Below are 20,104 nucleotides of genomic sequence, written 5' to 3'. Positions count from 1 at the left end.
TGCGTTTCATCACCGCAGGCTGTGGAGGCTCGACGATTTCTTTTTACCACTCCAACCAGTCGCACCGGGCGACATGGAACCACGGCAGAAGCCGGATTAACGTCAGTGGCAAACGTTGACCAGGTGGGGGGGGTGCTGTTTGGACCTTCTGAGTTTTTTCATCAGGACAAAGTCTTAATTATCACCCAGGAGACGGGCGTCACTCTGAGTGCCTGCAGCCTTCCTGCGCACCTTTTTCCCACTGCGTGAGCGAGCGTTGTTTGAGTCTGCTGCAGACCTGTGCTTTCTGAGCATCACATCAATCACCTGCATATGTTAGCTAATACACCAGCAGGCCGAGACCACGGCCGTCATGGACGGACTGAAGCTGGGCTGCGGGATGCTGTACGTCATTGAATGGTGTCTCTCGTGGTTTGATGGTTCTGGGATGGGTGGGTGTTTCTCTGGGGTATCCCAAGACGGGCCTGCATGCCATCTCCAGAGACGGCAGCGCTTACCTACAGGAGCACCTCTACGTCATGGTCAACGGCAAACTCACACATGAACATGAGGCGAGGATGAATGATGAGGATGAGGATTGTTTTTTTCATTTTACATATAATTTTTTTTTATATGTGCGTCAAAGAAGCTTTTTCATGACAAAGATGAAATCATTCCGATGAGGATCTCAGTCTGTCTTGATTTTGGACACTTAATCCTTTGACATGAGTACTTTATTCTATCGCAAATTTTTGGTACTTTTCTTTTTGTGTGGGGGAATTTTAAAGAGCTTCATATTTGCTGCATTGAGTCGTGGAATAATGAAGCCGAGAGATTGTGGCGCGGAATTCTGAATTATTGGCATCAGTTTGCATCTGAGAATGTAAAGCCTCACCATGTTCTGTAAATCAGGCTGCTTAAATATGATTTCAATGATTTAAAGGTCCAGTGTGTAAAATTGTGCTTGATTTGCGATTTTTATATTGGTAAGCTTAACATACTGCCCATAAATACATTAATAATCGTGTATACTCACAGTACGATTAAATTAATTTGGTTTCCCAACCCTCAGAACCATTCTCATACATGTATATGTATATATTTATATATATATATATATATAATATTATACATAGAACAATAAGGGTGTTCCTCCTGCTTAGCTGCCTTCTTGCACCGTCATTTTTTAAGGAAGCCCGTCTGACAGTGAACTAAATGTGAAACACGGTGTCAGGCGGGCTCCCTTAATAATGGCACACACTGGACCTCTAAAGGAGAGGGGACTGATGCCTCCTTCCTTCCCTGGTCCGGGTTTCTCCCTGCCTGCTGCGTTGCTCTCAGTGGGGAAGAGAGCGCCTAAAAATGGCCGTGGGTTGAAGGCGGGTGGAGTTTCATCTTGATGCTGGAGACGCTGCTTAAAGACACTGGAAATAACGCCAGGAGAGTTGGATTCTTCCGTCTGAGCGAGTCAGAGGAAAACCTGCGTGTCTGCAACAGAAGGTGCCCTCTATTGTTTCTGACTGCAATTTCTCGCTGTGTCTCCTCCTACAGCTGGGACCACTTACATCTTCGGAAAGGGGGGGGCGCTCATCACGTTCACCTGGGCGGCCAATGAGCGGCCCAGCACCCGAGCCGACCGGCTGGCCGTGGGCTTCAGCACTCAGCAGAAGGACGCCATCTTGGTGCGAGTGGAGAGCACCCATGGGCTCGGAGACTATCTGCAGCTGCACATAGTGAGTACTGCAGTCACACGGCTTCTTGGTGGCACCGTGCTGCTCCACTGGAGGAAAGTCACAAAAAGTCAGAACTTCCTCCCGTTTGCATTTTTTTGCAGGTGTTAACGCGCTAGTAAATTACATGCGGGGATCAGATATGTTTGTGACAAAATTCAAATGACATGGAATAGCTGTGGTTTGCTTTAGAGTTAGGTCTATGAATAAACTTCCTCAGTGGCTCTCATGGCCACAGCTAACAATAAGCTAATGCTATTTAATTCATTGATGTTTAATTCAAATCAGTGTAGTTCTTATTTTTCCAAGAACTCGCACACACAGGCTCGCACACCCGTCACAATCGAGTCTCCATTTCCATTTTCCGAGATATCCTGATGAACGCTGTGCTGGAATCAAAAAAAGGATCCTTCATTTGAAAGCACAGTTTGTTTGTTTGCTTGTTTTTCCCTGCAGTCGTCCTGGCATTGACAGCAAACGTGAAGCAGTGTTTGCCGCAGCTGGTCTGAGTCACCGGTTAATGACGTCTGGGCTCAAATAGTGAGATAAAATAGAAAGAGATGAATTTAGTGGCGGTGACAGAGATGTTGCGGGGCATAAGTTGGTGGACGGAGAGATGTTCTCTGGTGATGAACACGTGTGACTGCCAGTGGAACAAAGTGACTCCTCAGCAGCTGCCAGCAACTGTGTCTTTCCTGCAGGGGAATCAGCCTTTTTAGCATGCAGCCGCAGGGCAGATGTGCCGTGATGAAGACCAGAGGAGGAGGTGGAGGGAGGGGGAGGGGCGTCTGTCACACGTCTGTGAGCGGCGTAATAATTAAAATCACACCTGTTGCCACTGCACATGGCAAAAATCACGGCTGGAGTCTCGCTCCGAGTCTCGGCGCCGCGTCCTCTCTGCCTGGAAACAGAGAAGAACATCATTATTAGGGAAGCGTGAGGTTTTTTAATCAACTGAAAGACAGGAGAGGAAAAAAATCACCGCATCTCAAAGTCAAGACAACCTCAAGCCCACTCGTCTTTGTTCTGTTTACCGCTGTTTTCTGTACCGCTCGCTCCGTTGCACCTTTTTCTCCAGATGGATGGACTCATTTGTTATTCAGACGTGCAAAACATTTGATTAATTTAGGAGATGAAAGTTGATCATGTCGTTAACCCGCAGCCCACTCACTCGCGTCCGCTAGCCTCTCCGGGAGAAATGAAATCCTGCACTACTTGACAGTTTTCCAGACTCACCGGGTGCCAGGGAAAAAGAAAAGAAAAGAGAATCCTCTTTGAGATGTTTATTGAACTCACTCACTTTAATTGCATTCCAGTTTTCTTTTCCTGAAAAGGGACCTTGCCAGCCTCCTCAGGACTGTTGCTGCTAAATGCAAAGCCAGCTGAAAAGACGTCTTGTGCCAAGTCCCTGCACTTTGACAGATTGCTAACTTTGACACCTCATTACTGCTCAGGCTATCGTGGATAAAAATGAACGATGGAAGGGCGGGGGGGGGGGGGGGGGTGGAGGCATTGGAGGGGGCAAGTAGCTTTTTTCCTGTAACTCATCTTGCATAGCAGAGACTTAATTCAAAATCTTCTGGTCATTCTATTATATGTATTATTTATTTCACCTCTGAGCACATAAGATGTTGATCATTTACTGACTTTTGACATAGATGAGCGAAAGTCAATGAAAAGCAGGTGAATAGAGTGGAGGGATGGTTGAAATTAGACACAGGGGAGACGGATGATAGTAAAAGAAGCAAATGATTTAAGAGGGATGATGGTGCTGCAGGGATTTCTGTGACTTCAGAATAACCGTAAAAGTTTTTCTTTAAATCTATTTTTTCATGGCGTTGAAGGCAGGATGCCTGGACTTTCACAAAACTGTAAGACTTTCTCCTAAGAAACTGTCTTATAAGTAATGCAGAGCAATTTTAAGTTGTGTTGTGTTTTTGTGTTTTTGTTTTTTTTTAATTAACAAATACGTCAATCAAAGTAAGGATGAGGCTCAGTCCGCCAGATGTTCGCTGAATTTGTTTCCACTCCAAATGCAGCAGCACCAGATTGCACTTGGGTTTTTTGCGCCTTTCTTTTTTTTTTTTTTTTATCAAAAACAGCAAGTCTCCAACTTCCATCTACCTCCACACACACACACAGACTCATCAAAATAAATAAATAAATCATTTGCCTAAACCACCAAAAGAAAAAAGTCCCAAGCAACAGTGTGTTACATTCGAGGGATGTTTTAAAACGTTCAGATTTTTAATGAGCAACAACAAGATCAAACAATACATTAAATGTGTCAAATAACAACAGTTACATCAGTCCTAAAGAGGTCAGATGATGACAGTGATTTTTGTCAGACATTTGAGCTTGAGCAAATTGTTTGAGTTAAAGATGCACAAGGATGAAGATGAGAGGAAAACAGAGGCGTTTTGAACGAATCAGATGGTCTCTGCTCGTCTTCTTGATGCTACATTTTGACGCTGGAGGCTTCAACCTGCTTTTTTGTGATTGACAAGTGCAAAGCCTTTGAACGTTGTACTACAAATTCCTGTCTGCAAATGAAATCTGCATTTCAGGAGGTTGTACGGTAAAAAGACACTTTATGCAAAGCAGTGGCTTTTGATCATTTGGGAATTAAATTACATGCAGTTCAGAAGAATTAGAAAATAGATCACATTATGATTCAGGAAACCAGTTCTTTCTGTCACTGTCATCCAAACACACAACTTTCAAGAGAGAAACATTGTTGAAAAGCATTGGATTCAAAAGCGTTTGTAGCGCTTCCTATTTACTGTGTTTCTTTTATTCGAGCTCAACACGTCGATTACTGTGTGTCGTGCGGCCAACAAGCAATGTCTTATTCCTGCGGGAACACATGACAAGTGACTCGGCTGCTAATGCTGTCGAACAAAGAAAAAAAACCTCCTGTCTCTGAAGAATCCAACAAAAAAAAAAAAAACACCCAAAATAGCGAGTGATCCTTGAAGACGCCGTCCTCCGTCCAGTCAATGAGCTATTAAAGAACAAAGCAACAAACTGGATGTTCAGCTGCGTCTCATCTAAGGAGGTTTGTCGTCACCGCGGCAAGTTTTCTCTTTCAGTCTCATCAAAGATGAATCTTGGCAAATGCCCCCTCGTTTGCCTCTAATGTGAAGCATAGGAGGCCGCAGCCACGTCGCCCCACTGCGAGCTCTGCTGGAAACAAGGAGCGCCTGAAGGAAAAGGCTTTCACCACAGCTGGGAGACTTTGACAAAGATGTGAGGGTCCAGCCTTAAGGCGCATTTAGAGGTGGCAGAGAAAGCAAAAAGAAAGGGGGACGAGAAGAGGCAGGAGGCAGTGGGGAAGGCTGAGGTTGTGTTTACTGCGAGTGGGAGTTTGGAGGAAAATATTTTCGCTGGTTGAAATCATGTGACGCCAGAAAACAAACAGTCCAGGCTGCGGTGATGGCAGCGATGGAGCATCACTTATTCTCTGTAATGAACCAAAATGCATAAAGTGAGAGCCGGTTCTGTTAAATACACACTAATAAAACTATTTTCGACGTCTCTCTGGAGACACGTCGTGTTCAACGCCCAACTGTGTGAGGCAGAATTACATTCAAATGAATAATGATTGCAAATCAAGAGGAGCATCAGGAGATGAGAGGGAGGCAGCGGAGCTCAGAGGTTTTCACTGAGACGGTTGGCGGCCACGGCGAAGCCAAGAAAGCTTCCGTCCCAAGCCTAAATTAGAATTTCTCCCCCCCTCTGCTGCGCGACCCTGTGTTTGCATGTTGGCTCTGGAGAACGGGAGGACGATCGCTTCCAGTAGATTAGATGTCACACGCCACGGACGGGCTCGTCCGCGACGGTCCGGCCCGTGACGGCGCCGAAAAACACTGGGACGCAAGACAAACTGTGAATCACGAGCAGTCGGCCAGTAAATATTGTGAACACACACGGTGAGCCATGCAGGGCCGGCAGCCTGCAGGATTTTCATTTCAATAAAGCACTACGCCGGCCAATTCCTCTGTTTACTCTCCCGCTCAGCTGAAGGTGTGATGCGGTGCTGCCAGCTGCTGTGGTGTTTGAATATCAACCTGCAGAGTCCTGGGAGGGTACAAAAAAATGATATGGGAGGAAGCTGCTGCTGCTGCTGTTGCTGCTGCTGCTGCCTGAAGGTTTCTTATTATTAATGTTACATAATGTTAATGGGGGTTGAGCTACGTGCACAACACGCTGTTGTGCAGTAACGACCCCGTGTTAATTGAGCACTAAAGGCCTCTGCTGTTGCATATCATCTCCAGGCGTATATAATATCTTGTACGCTACACAGAGGTGGTCGATAAACTCTCCACACAGCTCCGAGTCGGCCGAGAGCGTCACCGGGTTCACTGTGTGAACTCGGCCGCTGCTCCTTATTACAGCAACCTTGTGTTGCTCGGAGGGGAACTTCAGACACTTTTAATTCTGATGCTTCGTCTTCCTCGGGCGGGATCCAAGGGCGGGCCGGGGAAGCAGATTCTGATCTTTCAGGGTAGGTTGGCAGGAGCCAGACGTGGCTCAGAGGGAAAGAAGTTGGTCAAGCAAGAAGAAAAGCAGCAGAATTCTGTCAAGATTAATCCACATCAGGGAACCTGAGCTGCTTGCAGAGGGGGGACGGTGCTCAGCCCTAAAGAATTCTGTCCATTCCAGAAGAGATATCGTTCTGCCACTTGGAACGGAGCTCAGACTCCAGGAATTTGGCCGAGTTTAACCTCACTTTGCTCCTCCAGACATTAGGAGGATAAAGCCCGTCTGGGTTTCCAGTGCTTTGCCCAGATTATTTTGGTTTGAACTTCTCGCTCGTCGGACTCATCCAATAAATATCAAATAGAGTGTGTTTACCCTGCAGTGCAACGTCCCGGGGATTGCATCATTATTTTCCTCATCGAGCCACGCTTGCCAATGGGAGGGAAAGTGGTTGACACGAATGCCAAACACCGGAGAGCATCGCAGCGCACCGACCGCTATTGTTGGATTCCGCAGTCTGTTGTGATTTCAAAGCTCATGTTGTTCAACGCACTCGTGAAGAACCTTTAGGATATACTGTGTGATACGTTGTAAACAAGCTTCTGGTGTTTTTTCTTTTTATTCTATGCCTCAATGCCAGGAAAAAAAGGTCATGTTTCGTTAGTGTTCTTTTGGGAATTTCATGGTAAGCTAATTTTTGTTGACTCTTTTTTTTTAGACTTGGTGTTTGTAAAATATACAAACTAAATTAAAACAAGAGTACCTCATGTGGAGGGGGTCAGAGGAGGAAGGAAAGTGACGAAATGCCTGTAATTTCTATTGTGACAAAGAGGTCACATCAGATTTTAATGACGTGGGTGTCACATGACCACTACATTAGCATGTTTAGTCTACGTAGCCTGAGGGCTTCATGAGTGAAGCATAAAACTGTATGAGAAAGACTCTGTGGTAGTGTTGTAGTCAAGACGGCACCAGCCAAGACCAAGACTTTACATATCAAAGAAATATGACAACTAAACAGAAAAAAAAACACCAGAATCTTTTTTTAAATGCAAGTTTGCTTCTAAATGAAACAGCAAAGTCTCTTTTCAGCAAGGTGGCTTTTAATAATTTTCTTGAACATTTTGCTGCTTTGCCAACTATTTTGAGCCATTTTCAAAAAAACAACTTTGCTCCATAAAATTAGAAAATAAATGAACTAGGAATAAGAGGGCAGGGTTTCACTGTGGGTGTCACCAACAGAGCTTAAAACGGCAGCAGCTGAATTCTTTTCAGTTATTATCGTGTCATTACAGTGTTGGCTGAGTCTCGACAGGTCTGGATCAAAAATCCCCAGTCTGTCCAGACCGAGACCGAGACCAGACCCAGTAAAAATACCTTAGGGTCTGAGACCAGACCGAGACCCTTGAATAGTGGTCTGGAGACCAAGACCAACCTCCGGTGCTACAACACTGCTCTGTGGAATTGGACGTTCGCTATGCGTGTGTTAAAATGGTTTTGTGACCATTTTTTTTTCCTGTAACCGGTCGTCTGTCAAACGTCACACGGTGCAAAACTTTAATGCGACGTCCGTCTGCTTTGGTCTCTCTCACCTGCAGGACCAAGGCAAAATTGGCGTCATTTTCAACGTGGGGACGGACGACATCACCATCGACGAGCCCGCCGTCACAGTAAATGACGGCAAGTACCACGTTGTCCGCTTCACACGCAGTGGCGGCAACGCCACCCTCCAGGTGGACAACCATCCGGTCATTGAGCGTTACCCGCCAGGTAAGTTAGCCCTGCCGGCGAACCATGGGTCTGTTACCAACACGCACCCAATCAGCTGCAGCGGATCGCATGTCTGCATATCAAACAAGTGGAAATGTACTGTTTGCAAAAAAAATTAAACAAAAATAAAAAAAATTGCAATTGGAAATTTGCCCAGTGGCTCATTTTAATTTGTCGATCTTATCGTTCCAGCGTTGCTATTTTAGCGGTTTGGCATTAACTCGCCTCCCCTCTATAAGTGGTCCTTCCATACAGGCTAAACAGTGCAATAATCTGAAATGGCTATATTTGCCTCAATCTGCGTTCCAAACTGCAGAGTAATAGACAGGGTTCTCGTCAGCTGCTGCTGTTGGTGTTGCCAGGTCTGACCGACAGCTGTGGAAGGGAGACAAGCTTTATTGATCTTTCTTTCATAAGTATGACATTTATATATTTATAAATACAATTAATGCAACATTTTAGAGGGCTGGACTATGTCCTTGTATTGTGAGGTTATTTTAAGTGGCTGTGACATTTGTCTCTGTTACACATGTGATAAGTATTATCTTATATATCTATTCTTCAGTAAATCATTTTCTGTTAGGGTTATTCGATGCACATAAACAGCAGCTGAATAAAGAATAGATTTTCTTTTGGCGTAGTTTCAATATTGATGAACCAAAGGACGTTAAAGCTGCATGGAATAAAGAAACAGACTTTACCATGCATGGCTTTACCCTTGAACAGTGCAACATGAAATAATACTGCGGGAGCGAAGGCCTGCTTTGCCCTGTGTTTTGCCTTTTTCGTTATGTCGCACTGTAATTTCTAGCTTTTTTTTTTTACAATGTCATGTCACAGTCACATGATTCTGTGATTGTGCAATATGTAGTTTGTAGCGCATATTTTCAGGTGGCTCGACTGCACTAAAAAAAAAGTTGTTTTTAATGCCGGTAAGAATTCATTATTCAATATTATCGAATTGGCAACTAATGTAGCTTATTAACAATGTTATATTTCAAGCTAAATTTACTAAAAACCACTAGTGAATTTTACATTTACTGGACTTTGGTGGTTCAGGCCAAACAGTATATTTCCTGCAATAATTCAAATCATCACATGACTTTTCTGTGTTTGCATGCCTAAGATGGAGAGCTGACGTCTTCCCCACTAGAAAACAGCATTTTCTCTAACTGGTTCTGATGAAGTAGTTGAACAGCATCAGTGGATTTCTATCCAGTGCTTTACTGCTGCATTGTGAACTAAAGGTTAGAATATTATATTGCCACTTTTAAGAACACAGGCAAAGTCCTCTTTTGGAGCCTACTGTTAATTGCCGGTGCTGTCTAAGAAATCTTTGGGCTGCTCTCACACCTGGATCGGAATGCCGTGATGTCGTTCCAAGGTTTCCCCACTGGCTCAGTTCACTTGGCCATCCGCTCTGTGAACGCGACAACAATTGTACTCTGATGCAGAACAAAACAGCCGAGACAAGGCTGCCCGGAAGACGTCGTCTCGGCTCGATTTCACTCGAACCTTGAGGCTGTAGATAGATTTATGGTGAGAGCGCAAACCCACCCAGCAACCAGAACAAATAGCTTTGACATGTGCTGCCAGGCAAAAGATCACTTTTTAAAATGGACAATATGGTCTTGCGAGTTCCTGTGTGGCCGCCTTCACTCGGCCCAGTTCTACAGAGCATTCACTGCCCCTCTCGACCATGTTCTAGTTGGCATGGCTTGATGTACATTTCCTTTTTTTCCTTTAATTGGAAACCTTTACCCACAGAGTCCAGCAGAGGACGGTGCCTGTGTTCGATGCAACAATTTAAATTTCTTGTATCTGAGTTGGGGGAAGACCTCAGCAATCTAAAGTGTGTCACGACTGTTTTTACGGAATGCATCAGTGCAACGTTAAGACAACATGTATTTGTTGTAGTCAATCCAAATTTTCATTTTCATACTGTTCATACAAAACATTTGATGCAACATTGTTATTGATGTATTTATATTTGACAAGTTGTTGCTTTATTTTAATCAAATGCCGACATGACTAACTAGTGTAGCATATAAATAGCCTAAACTTTACTCTAAACAGCATTAACTCTATCTTTCGTAATAAGTAGGTAAGACTCAGTAAACCTCAGGTTTCTTCTAACTGACAGCTGAGTAAAAACTGTTAACTTTTTCAACCTGTTAGCCATTCTAACACTGTTTCTAACCATGTGATCTTTCAGTTTGCAGACTAACCTTTAACCTGTCTCTCCAAATTCTTTGAAGGACACAATGATTATGAACGACTGGCTATTGCTAGACAAAGAATCCCATACAGACTTGGTCGGGTAGTTGACGAGTGGCTACTCGATAAAGGTAAAAAAAAAATAATAATTAAGTAATTAATTAATTTTAACTTTTGAAATAACTACTGAACTAAATAACCTTTCCTCTGGAGAGGTACAGCACCAGAAGACAAGGGTGACAAGTTGGCTAGTTATGTGCAATTCAGCTACTGCTACTTTTACATTAAAATTGGAATATCTATTGACTTCACGTGTTGCTGACCGCAGTAACGCTCAGATTGGAACTCAAAGCTTCTTTTAGGGCAAAGCACAATGGCTAACTATTCTTTGTCATCCGTACGTCTTGTGGAAATGCTGCGCCTTGGTAACCACCATAAACCAATAAACTAAAAAAAAGCATAACCCTTGCTAACTCTATCCCTCCCCTTAACCAGTGTGTGTAACTAGATGCTGTGTGTAACCCTATACTTAAAAAAGCAGTAAAATGCTGTGCGACATTTCTCTAAAGAGTGCTCTAACCCCACCTAAAATAAACATTTTAAAATATATAACCTGTGTCATAATTCCTAATGACCCTCCTTCCTCATTCCCCCACCTTTATTTTGCCGTAATACTCCTCCGCCGCTCCACTTTGGGCTGAAACCATCTCCAAACGGCTCTCTGAGGCTGTAAAATTAGACAACTGTTTGCAGCCATTAACTTGTTTGAGTATCCTCTTAAGAGAGGGGCCACGCTGCTGCGCTGCTGTGCCCCTCCTCTGATGGAACGCGGCAAATCAGTGGAGCCGCTGACAGCGAGGCTGTCAGATGTCATTGCACCATTCAGGAGGTGGAGCACCCAGAGCAGAGCGCGTCTCGGTGGCCCCTGATGGCGGGATGCTTATCTTTTATTGTCATTCAGCATCATGCAGTCTGAAAGCACAGAAAGTCACATTTTAATAATTTGCCCATCTTGGGAGAAAAGATGCCATGAGATAAGCCCCCTCGCGCCATCTGCTCTGAAGTTAATGGATAGATAAGTGCTCTATTCCCCCACTGATACCCAACATAATTCCAAAAGACGGCCTCCTTCCAACCCAAACACTTAAATAGGCATTTAAACGTAGCCAAGCTCTTCTGATGGTTGTAACCTGCATGTCTAACCCGTAAACCTGCTGCTAACTAACCTCCCCCCCCCCCCCAATTGTAGCTATGATCTAAATCATTTTTTTTCATTTTGTTATTTTATATTTTGAACAGATTAACACAGCGTTCCCTAAAACCCTCCTGGTTCTGAAGATGTTGCCCTGCAAAGCTCTCCCGTCTTTAACACGTCTGCATCTGCTTCATCATTTTTCTCCCCTCTTCCAACCCTTGTCCTTCTTCACGCCTCTGTCATGACTGTAGGGAGACAGCTGACTATCTTTAACAGCCAGGCAGCCATTAAGATTGGCGGCCAAGACAAGGGCCGGCCCTTCCAGGGTCAGATTTCGGGGCTGTATTACAACGGCCTCCAGGTGCTCAAGCTGGCAGCGGAGAACGACCCCAGCGTGCGGGTAGAGGGCAACCTGCGCCTGGTTGGGGACTCGCTGGCAGTGCTGACCACGGACACCACCTCCGCCACGCCGCTGGCCGTGTCCGACATGTCCACCACCATCATGGAGACCACCACCACCATGGCCACCACCACCACGCGCAGGCAGCGCTCGCCAAGTCTGAGGGAGAGCATCTCAAAGGTTAGAGATCAGGGAGGGGATGTCCTAAATTGTTGAGGCTCACACTTTGGTGTCACCACAGATTTTTTTTTTTTTTTTTTTTGCTAAAATACGAGATTATGTATCATTAATCCAAATACCGGGATTTAAAGAAGACAGGTGCTGGAAGTCATTTGATTTTATTCCCATGTGTAACTCTTCACATAGTTTAGTTGCAATAAGATAATGCGCAAATCTTGTGCTTTGTCATTCGCAATTTTAAAGCATAAAGGATTTTACCTTAAGCAGTCACAATATTGCTACCAGTCTGCTGAACGCAACCAGCCACCATTTTGACTGAAGGTGGTTTCATCCCAGAACTCTGCAGAACTGCCAAGTTGGAAAGATTCAGCAGCTTCCCTCGGTTTACAATGAAAATCCCCCTCGAGCCCCCTAATTAAAAATACAGAGGGCATTTTCCTTTCATTTATTTGTCCAGTTCCCTCAGATTGCATTCAATTTGTCCAAGTAATCCATTAGTGATCTCTCTGTTCATCACTCTGCTCAGGCCTTCGGTACAACGCCGTCCTGAAATGCAATTCAGTCAAACTAAAGCGTGATAATCAAGCACGTAAATGCAAACATATCATCAGGGTATTCGTTCCATCTGTATTTTCCTGGGAATTTACTTGTTCTGTATTTTTGTTGTTTACACACACGGAGGCAGAAACACTTTTTTCCCCATTTGTTGGCTTTACAATTCATTTAAAAGGAAGAGTTGCGCTGTGCTAAAGCACCAGCGAGGCAGAAATCTGTTCAGTTTGTTCTCAGCAAAAGCAATCAGCAGATAAAATGAGCTTCGATGCAGACACCGGAAACATTCTCCAGCGTGTTTGATGTTAAACAACCCATTCTCTCCCGTCTTTCCACCTCAGCCGCAGAATTCTGACGATATCTTGGTAGCATCAGCCGAATGTCCGAGTGATGACGAGGACCTCGAAGAGTGCGAGCCGGGAACAGGTGGGTTCAAGCGTTTGAGAAGAGGGAAAAGACGAGAGGATAATAGTCGAGCTCCGATCCATTCGCTGGCGGTGTTGCCCTTCAGCCGTCATTAGTCTCGCACTTTCCACTTTCTTGTTTCTTCACCACCGCACTTTCAAATGCTCATTTATTGCCGGCTCATGTCAAACATCTGCCCCGTTCGGATCGTTCTCACACAGCCAACCGTCAGTCCGTCCTGTGCATGAGCTTCTAAGCTGAGTCTATAGCTCATTAGAGAGACGCTAGGACATCTTCGGTACGCTGCGGTCATTAGGAGCGGAGGACAGTAGACGCTGGATCCGGCTTGTGACAGCAACAAGCCGTGGACCTTAACGCTAAAGGCTCCTCTCATTATGCATGCCTTAATTACCAACAGAGGGCGTCATTAAGCAACCCACGCCTAAAATACGAGGTCATGTATACCACACTGTGCATCCAGCCGTTTATTTTTTGAACGCGCAACTTGTTGGCCACGTGATCCCAGTTACTTCTACGTGTCTGCGAAGCTGCCGTCATGCCACATGTGTAACGTGAACTCGGCTAACCTGTCTGTGATCTCTCCTGTCAACCCCCGAGCTGCCTGCTTCCAGATGTAAACCCCTCTCACATGCTGTGTCTGTCACGTGCTCTGTTTGGTTGTAGCCACGGCATTGTTTTGTCTGTGTGTCTCATGTGAGCTCTCCAGCGTTCTTGTTCTACACGCCATAAAAAGGATGTGTTTGTTACTGTGGTCACCCATAGATGCATATATTGCTCAGTCCTGCCAAATTGCCTTTGCCAAATGTTGATATAAATAAGCTTGTCTTATAGATCAGGGTAATCATCGTAATGTTGCACGTCAGCCAGCGCCAGTATAATTCCTCACTCTGATATAATTACCAGATTGTGCCTGCGATTTAATGAGCGCAAGTTCTCTTGCGGAATGTGATTGTGTATGGCTGTTCTAATTTAGGATCCCCTACCATCTCTGTTCTTCTTCCTAGGTGAATTAGTCTTGCCTTTTATAACAGTGGATTCCCTTGAGCCTCCCTCCATCGCTACCCGTTACCCCGTCATCCCTCCTCCTCCCACCCTCCTGTCCCCTCTCGAAACCACCAAAGAGTCCCTGATTCTCCCTCCTCACCATTCCTGCCCCCCGGACCAGGAGGACTGTGGTGACCCTGTGGAGGTCTCGGCCTTCGGCTCTGGGGAGATGACGGAATCGGATGACGAGGACTTTTACAGTAATAACTCCCCCCTGGTCACTGACAGGACAGTCCTTCCCCCACCCCCCACCGCTGGTGAGGGTGGCGTCCAGAAACCCCGCCCCTTACCTCCTTATGTTCCCACCACCAACCCTGACCAGCTCCACATCCCCGCAGGCAAAATGAACACCCGCGACCAGGTGCTTCTGCCCCCTGCTCCTCCATCCTCCCGAAACACGCCGGGACTAACTTACCCCCCCAATTTTCCCCATGTGCCCACAGCCAACCCCACAGCCTCAGATGAAAAGAGCCTACCTGGTGCCGTGGAGGTGATCAGGGAGTCCAGTAGCACCACGGGGATGGTGGTTGGCATTGTGGCTGCTGCTGCTCTCTGCATTCTTATCCTCCTCTACGCCATGTACAAGTACCGCAACCGGGACGAGGGCTCCTACCAGACAGAGCAGAGCCACACGTTTGCCAACAGTTCCACTGTGGAGGGCAACGGCGCAGTGGTCAAGGACAAAAGCACAGTCACAGCCTCTGTGGCCAAGGCAGTCACAAAGGGCAAAAAGAACAAGGACAAAGAATATTACGTCTGAGAGCGACGTGGGCCGATGTGGCGTGAGAAGAGAGGATGAGCGGGGATGCTTTCATGTTTCTCTCCCATGTCGGGTCACCCATCCCCAGAAGTTTCACAGACACATCACACACAGAAAAAAAGGAAAAAAAAGGAACTGCACCAATCTTGCTTTTTGCCAGCTACATTTCTCTCGGGAGTCGAGCTCGTATCAGAGACAAACTCATGTGCGACGCAAGCTCTGACTCATCCGTCGTGTCGCGGCACGCGCTCGGTCTGCATACACCAACTCTCTGTCCATTCCTTTTTCATTGTTTATTTTGTTATTTGTTTTGTTTTTTTCTAAACAAGCTAGGGAGCGGCACATCCACGTTGGCTTTGTATATAGCATGGTACAGTGACGAAAGTGCTGAGAACATCGGGACAGATTTGCTTAAATGTTTTCTTTGTACTTCTTTGTCATGCTCTATCTCAAGTCCCCATTATGATATATGAGGCAGAACCGGGCCAGTTATTGAATTTTATGGTAAATGAGCAGAAAGCACCCCAGTGATTATGACTACTCTGAAAAAGCAAGAGCCTCTCTATTCAGATGCCACATTGTCTCTGCAGCCTCCAAGTTCTGTTACATGGTTTCAGTCAGTCCATCACAAGAGACGGTATTATGCTGCTGGTGCATAAACGAAGCATGATATTTAGCCTAAATATGGCATCTTAAAAGGGATATTAAACCACTCAGCATACTCTGGCCTTGGAACGCAGAGCGGGGGACGGGTCGGACAGAATTACTTACCTTGCCATGGAGTTCCATGTAGGGATAATCGTGAACAAGTCAGTCTACACCCTGTGAAGGTATCTCATCCGTGAACATTGCTTGTATGTACATATAGAGGTTAGCCGATTGAAAAAAAAAAAAAAAAAAAGCACCGTGTATGCAGGGCATCCGTTATGAAGAGGACGCAGCGCCCCGCCCCGCACACCGCTTTAACCACGACATCTAAACCGCCGCAGCCCCAGCATCACAGGATTTTTGTTGGGGGACACAAAATTATATTCTGAGGAAGTTTGTCCTCTCGGGAGGAAAAAAAACAAAAGCAAAACAAAACAGAGGAGCACTCAGCCCGAGGCTGGATCTTTTTCCTCCAAAACTGTCATGGGATGATTCAGAAGCACACACACAATGTGAACATATCCTTGAGACATAGGTATTCCTTGTAAAGCAGCCAAACATGTATTGTTTTTTCTTTTCTATCAGTTACTAAAAGACGATAAAATGAATAATTGAAGGTTGTGAAATGTATTGCTATTTCTCTGATATTTCAATGTATCTTGTTACCACTCCTCTTAACACGTTACATTTTAGATGGCCTTTTTCTTCAGTCCAGACAAGGGGGTCACTTTCCTCTGATAGCTGCTGATGGGTTTTTTTTTTTCTCTCTCTCTCTTTTATGCTAAATTTACAGTTTCAGATTATGCAGAGAAAACACAGCGATGGAACAAACAAATGTTTTGTTTTGTTGCATTGTGCATTTTATATGTGCTGAATCTCTTACTCAATGGATCTGAAAATATAAAGCCATTCTCTGTGTTATGTCTACATTTTACTTATTCATGCTCTGTGATTTCTCCTTCTTTTTTATGAAAGTGCCATTCAGCCCGAGCTGCTCAACGCTCGGAACATACTCCATTCCTCACTCATTGCTATTGTATAGTGTTCATGTGAAATGGATCTTAATATGTGTACAGAACGTGATAAAGATGAAAATACACTTGATTATATACTTTGTACATCCTTGTCGTGTGTGGTGATTTATTTCGATTTACGGGGACTTTGATATTTGAAAACAGGCTTGAAAGCTTGATTCCCTCCACACACTCCAGGACAACCTGCTGCAGTTCAAAGCGAACATCAGAATGGGGAGGAAAGGTGATTCAAGTGGTTTTGAGTGTTGCATGGTTTTTTGGTGCCAGACATGCGGCTCTGAATATTTCAGAAACTGCTGATCTTCAGGGATTTTCAGGCACAGCCGTCTACCATTTGCACAGAGTGGTCTGAAAACTGGAGGATACGTAGTGGGCAGCAGTTCTCTTGGTAAAATATCTTGTCCATGTCAGTGGCCAAAGGAGAAAGGACAAACTCAAGGCAACAGTAACTCGTTACTAGCGCTGAAGTCGTGCAGAAGACCAGCACTGAAAGCAAAAACCCATCAAACTTTGAGAAAGATGGGCCATATAGCAGCCAAGAAGCAACACTGTGGTTGTCCCCCCTGACATCTAAGAAAAGGAACAGGAGGATGCAATTTGCAGCTGACACACAGAACTTGCACAACAGAAAATTGGAAACACGTTGTGGCCTGCAAAGACGCAGTGTCTTCCGTGACATTTTGATTGTAGGGTTAGAGGACATAGACCCATTTTGTATCAGTGCTGTGGGTTTCTTGTGGGAATTTTCTCTGCACACTTGACATCATTTAAACACACTACCCGAGCGCCGCTGCTGACCACGTCCATCTGTTTGTGGCCACAGGGTAGAATCTTCTGATGGATTCTGGCAGCAGGACAACGCATCCTGTCGCAAAGCTTAAATGATCTCAAAATGTTATTTTGAACACAACTTCACTGTACTCACATGGCCCCTGCAGTCACCAGATCTCCATCCAATGAGGCACATTTGGCACGCGGTAGTGGAAATGGGAGATTTGCATCATAAAAGCCAGCAAATCTGCAACGACTGTGCAATGCTGTTTCGTCAATATGGTCAAAAATCTCTCTTTACGCTACAAAGAAAACCGGACGCTCTGTAGAAGGGGGTCCAGCAGAGTCTGGCAAAGTGAAGCGGATAAAGTGATTGGTGAGTGTGTATAAAAAAGCATTTTGTTCTCTCCATGCCCACGGTGCTCACTGAATAATGCACAGCGTTACAACATAGTGGTTGAAAAACAATCAACACCTGACCATCAGGTACATATTCAACTATAAATAGCCTAATAAAGAAAATCATAATAGTAGCATTTGGTAGTCATCAAACTCATTGCAGTTGAACAATCATGCCTAATGTTTGCAATTTGGTAACACAATATTACACATTACATTATAAATGTATTCAAGAGCCATGAAAATAGCAATAATAGTATGGGTCACCAGTCTCAAAAGCATTTATAGGTTCATTATTGCACGTAATATAGGAATTTATTGCACACATGGTATGACTGCCTATGTGAAAGACAGTGGACAGTTTCGCTTCCTTGAGATTTTAGCAATGACATCAGCCTGTCAGTGGATAAAGTCACTGCTGTTGGGGTGAGGGAGATAATGAATTCAGTGTGATGCTTGTATCATGCCACGCTTAGCTAACAGGATAGGTTAGCATGTTGAACATGAAGACACAGAGTTTCACACAAATTGCAGGTTATGATGATGCTTTTTTTTTTATGTTTCTTACACCCAGGTTTCATCATCATCTACCCTCGCTGCCTTACTCGGTCTCTTGCGAGTGTTGCATTCTGATGTGTTGGCAATGCCTGGATGTCCACTATTTAAGGCAAAATGGAACGTTAAAGTGTATTTTCCACCGCAGCTACGGTTTAGTGAAGGTATATGGTTAAACAGTTGCGTGGTATGTAGACATTTGAGACTCTGTTAATGTCATTAAGACAGCATTTGGGGTGTGACCTAAATCCAAGGTTGTATAATTATATCATTAAGAGGGAATATTCAGCAGTACAATTTTGATTATTTTTTTTTTTTATGAAATTCATAACAAATGTCAACACTGAAATCCAATTGAAATACATGTATTGCTCAGAAACGTCCTGTACCTCCAAGCACACAGACTCATTTTTTTTTTTTTAATAACCCAAACGATCAAATGCTCTTTTATGTTTCTGGAAACCTTGGACAAGCTGAAGTTGATTTCTTTGTGAATATTTTTACACTTTTTTTTTTTACACTTAGAAGCTTGATGTGCACCTTGAGATTGGTTTTCTCGTGTTCCTATTTCTCCAGCATAGAATTTGCAAAGATAAATTGCTTCTTGGTAAGCTGCGTTAGTACAGTGCATCCATCGTCACGGAGTAGCTGAGCATATCAACAGTGGTATTTCCAGTCTGTTAAACTGTGTGAAACACATTAATATTTTGAATCTATTTTTTCTTTTGCACCACAGCTCTCACTTCAAATTTCTCTAAAGACCTGCTGATTTGATCATTAATGTGATCGTTATGCGCAATGAACTTTACATCTGCACGTTCATCTTGCGCATCGCCTGAAATAAAAAATAGTGCTCTGCAGTGTGAGGCTTTAAAGAGGGTTTTGTGTTGTTTCACTCCCCCTGCTGAGAGCATTGGGAACTGAAGGATGGCAGCGGTCCACATAAGACTGAACAGCAAAGTGACGTGATGTATAGGCTGTCACATCCAACACCAAAGCACCCCATCAATTGTTCTTCAAGAGCAGATGAGCTTCACTGCACAAGACAAAAGTGTAGAGAGATTTTATTTTGGAGGCAGCAGGGTCACCCGTCCCATTAGCCCGTGTGCACCGAGAGTGATGCTTGGAGGGGGTGGTGATCTTGTGAGCTGACTGAGGTGTGGTGTCAGTTCAGCTCTGACACAGGTGAGGTCTGATCCAGGCTGACACTGAATATCAAGAAGGGTGCACAAGGAAACCTCAAAGAGGCACTGCTGAGCCCGGCTGAGATGTCATGAGAGCAAATCAACAAAACAGCCGTGACAGGACGAGCCCAGATGACAGCTGCCGTCATGGTCATTCTTCGTCTGTTTATCCAAAATCTCAGACAGGTTATCTCAAATGCATCTGCCACATAGTTTGATTTATGTCTGATCGCCTGAGTTTGAAAAATGTCAGTTGGGTTTTATCTTAGTACACGTGGTGAGGTTTTGAGGAAAATACTTTATTACATTTTTTTTTTTTGTTTGTTTGTTTTTGTACCGCTTCCTCCTTTGTGTTTGTCTTTGAATATGTTGGAGCCAAAACTTTATTCGGCTTTATTTTAGTGCGTGTGCAACTTCCTGTCTTAGTTGCTCATAAGTAGCACATTAGAAGATCAGCAGGACAAGGTGAGTCACAACTAACTATTATTGTTAGATGAATTAGTCGTCATGATCATTACTAATTATTAATTAAGACAGTCAATGCGTTTTCTAATGCCAAATCGGTATCATTTTGACTGTACAAGATCACCTTACAGATTTGCAGCGCTCCTTCTTCCCTACCGATACTGCATCTCATATTAAGTCACTTCCGTCACACAGTTATTACTTTTAAGGCTGTAATTCACCATACATCCACACACGTATAATATGCGATCATTGTTTCGGAGTGACATAGCAATTTTAAAGTGAACACAATATACAATCGTGTTTTGTTTTG

General features: G+C 44.4%; 1 protein-coding gene across 6 annotated transcripts in view; it reads left to right on the top strand.

Moving 5' to 3' along the window:
• Nucleotides 1-16,501, top strand: part of LOC142891718 (neurexin-2-like) — an 86,803-nt gene extending 70,302 nt beyond the window's left edge. For 4 of the 6 annotated variants that reach the window (XM_076031454.1, XM_076031455.1, XM_076031452.1 and 1 more), the window contains 6 exons: nucleotides 1,531-1,712; nucleotides 7,790-7,961; nucleotides 10,220-10,309; nucleotides 11,625-11,953; nucleotides 12,847-12,931; nucleotides 13,936-16,501. In XM_076031454.1, coding sequence (XP_075887569.1) covers nucleotides 1,531-1,712; nucleotides 7,790-7,961; nucleotides 10,220-10,309; nucleotides 11,625-11,953; nucleotides 12,847-12,931; nucleotides 13,936-14,735 — 1,658 coding nt within the window. In that variant the 3' untranslated portion in view covers nucleotides 14,736-16,501. The remainder of the gene's footprint in view (nucleotides 1-1,530; nucleotides 1,713-7,789; nucleotides 7,962-10,219; nucleotides 10,310-11,624; nucleotides 11,954-12,846; nucleotides 12,932-13,935) is intronic. The other 2 variants (XM_076031457.1, XM_076031456.1) reach the window with 1 other exon arrangement.
• The last annotated feature ends 3,603 nt before the right edge of the window (nucleotides 16,502-20,104 follow it).

The sequence above is a fragment of the Nelusetta ayraudi genome, unplaced genomic scaffold (assembly GCF_046127955.1).
Source record: "Nelusetta ayraudi isolate G7.1 ecotype Tasmania unplaced genomic scaffold, CSIRO-AGI_Nayr_v1 ptg000033l, whole genome shotgun sequence".
NCBI classification, from domain to species: Eukaryota; Metazoa; Chordata; class Actinopteri; order Tetraodontiformes; family Monacanthidae; genus Nelusetta; species Nelusetta ayraudi.
This window is presented reverse-complemented; position numbering and strand designations above follow the sequence as displayed.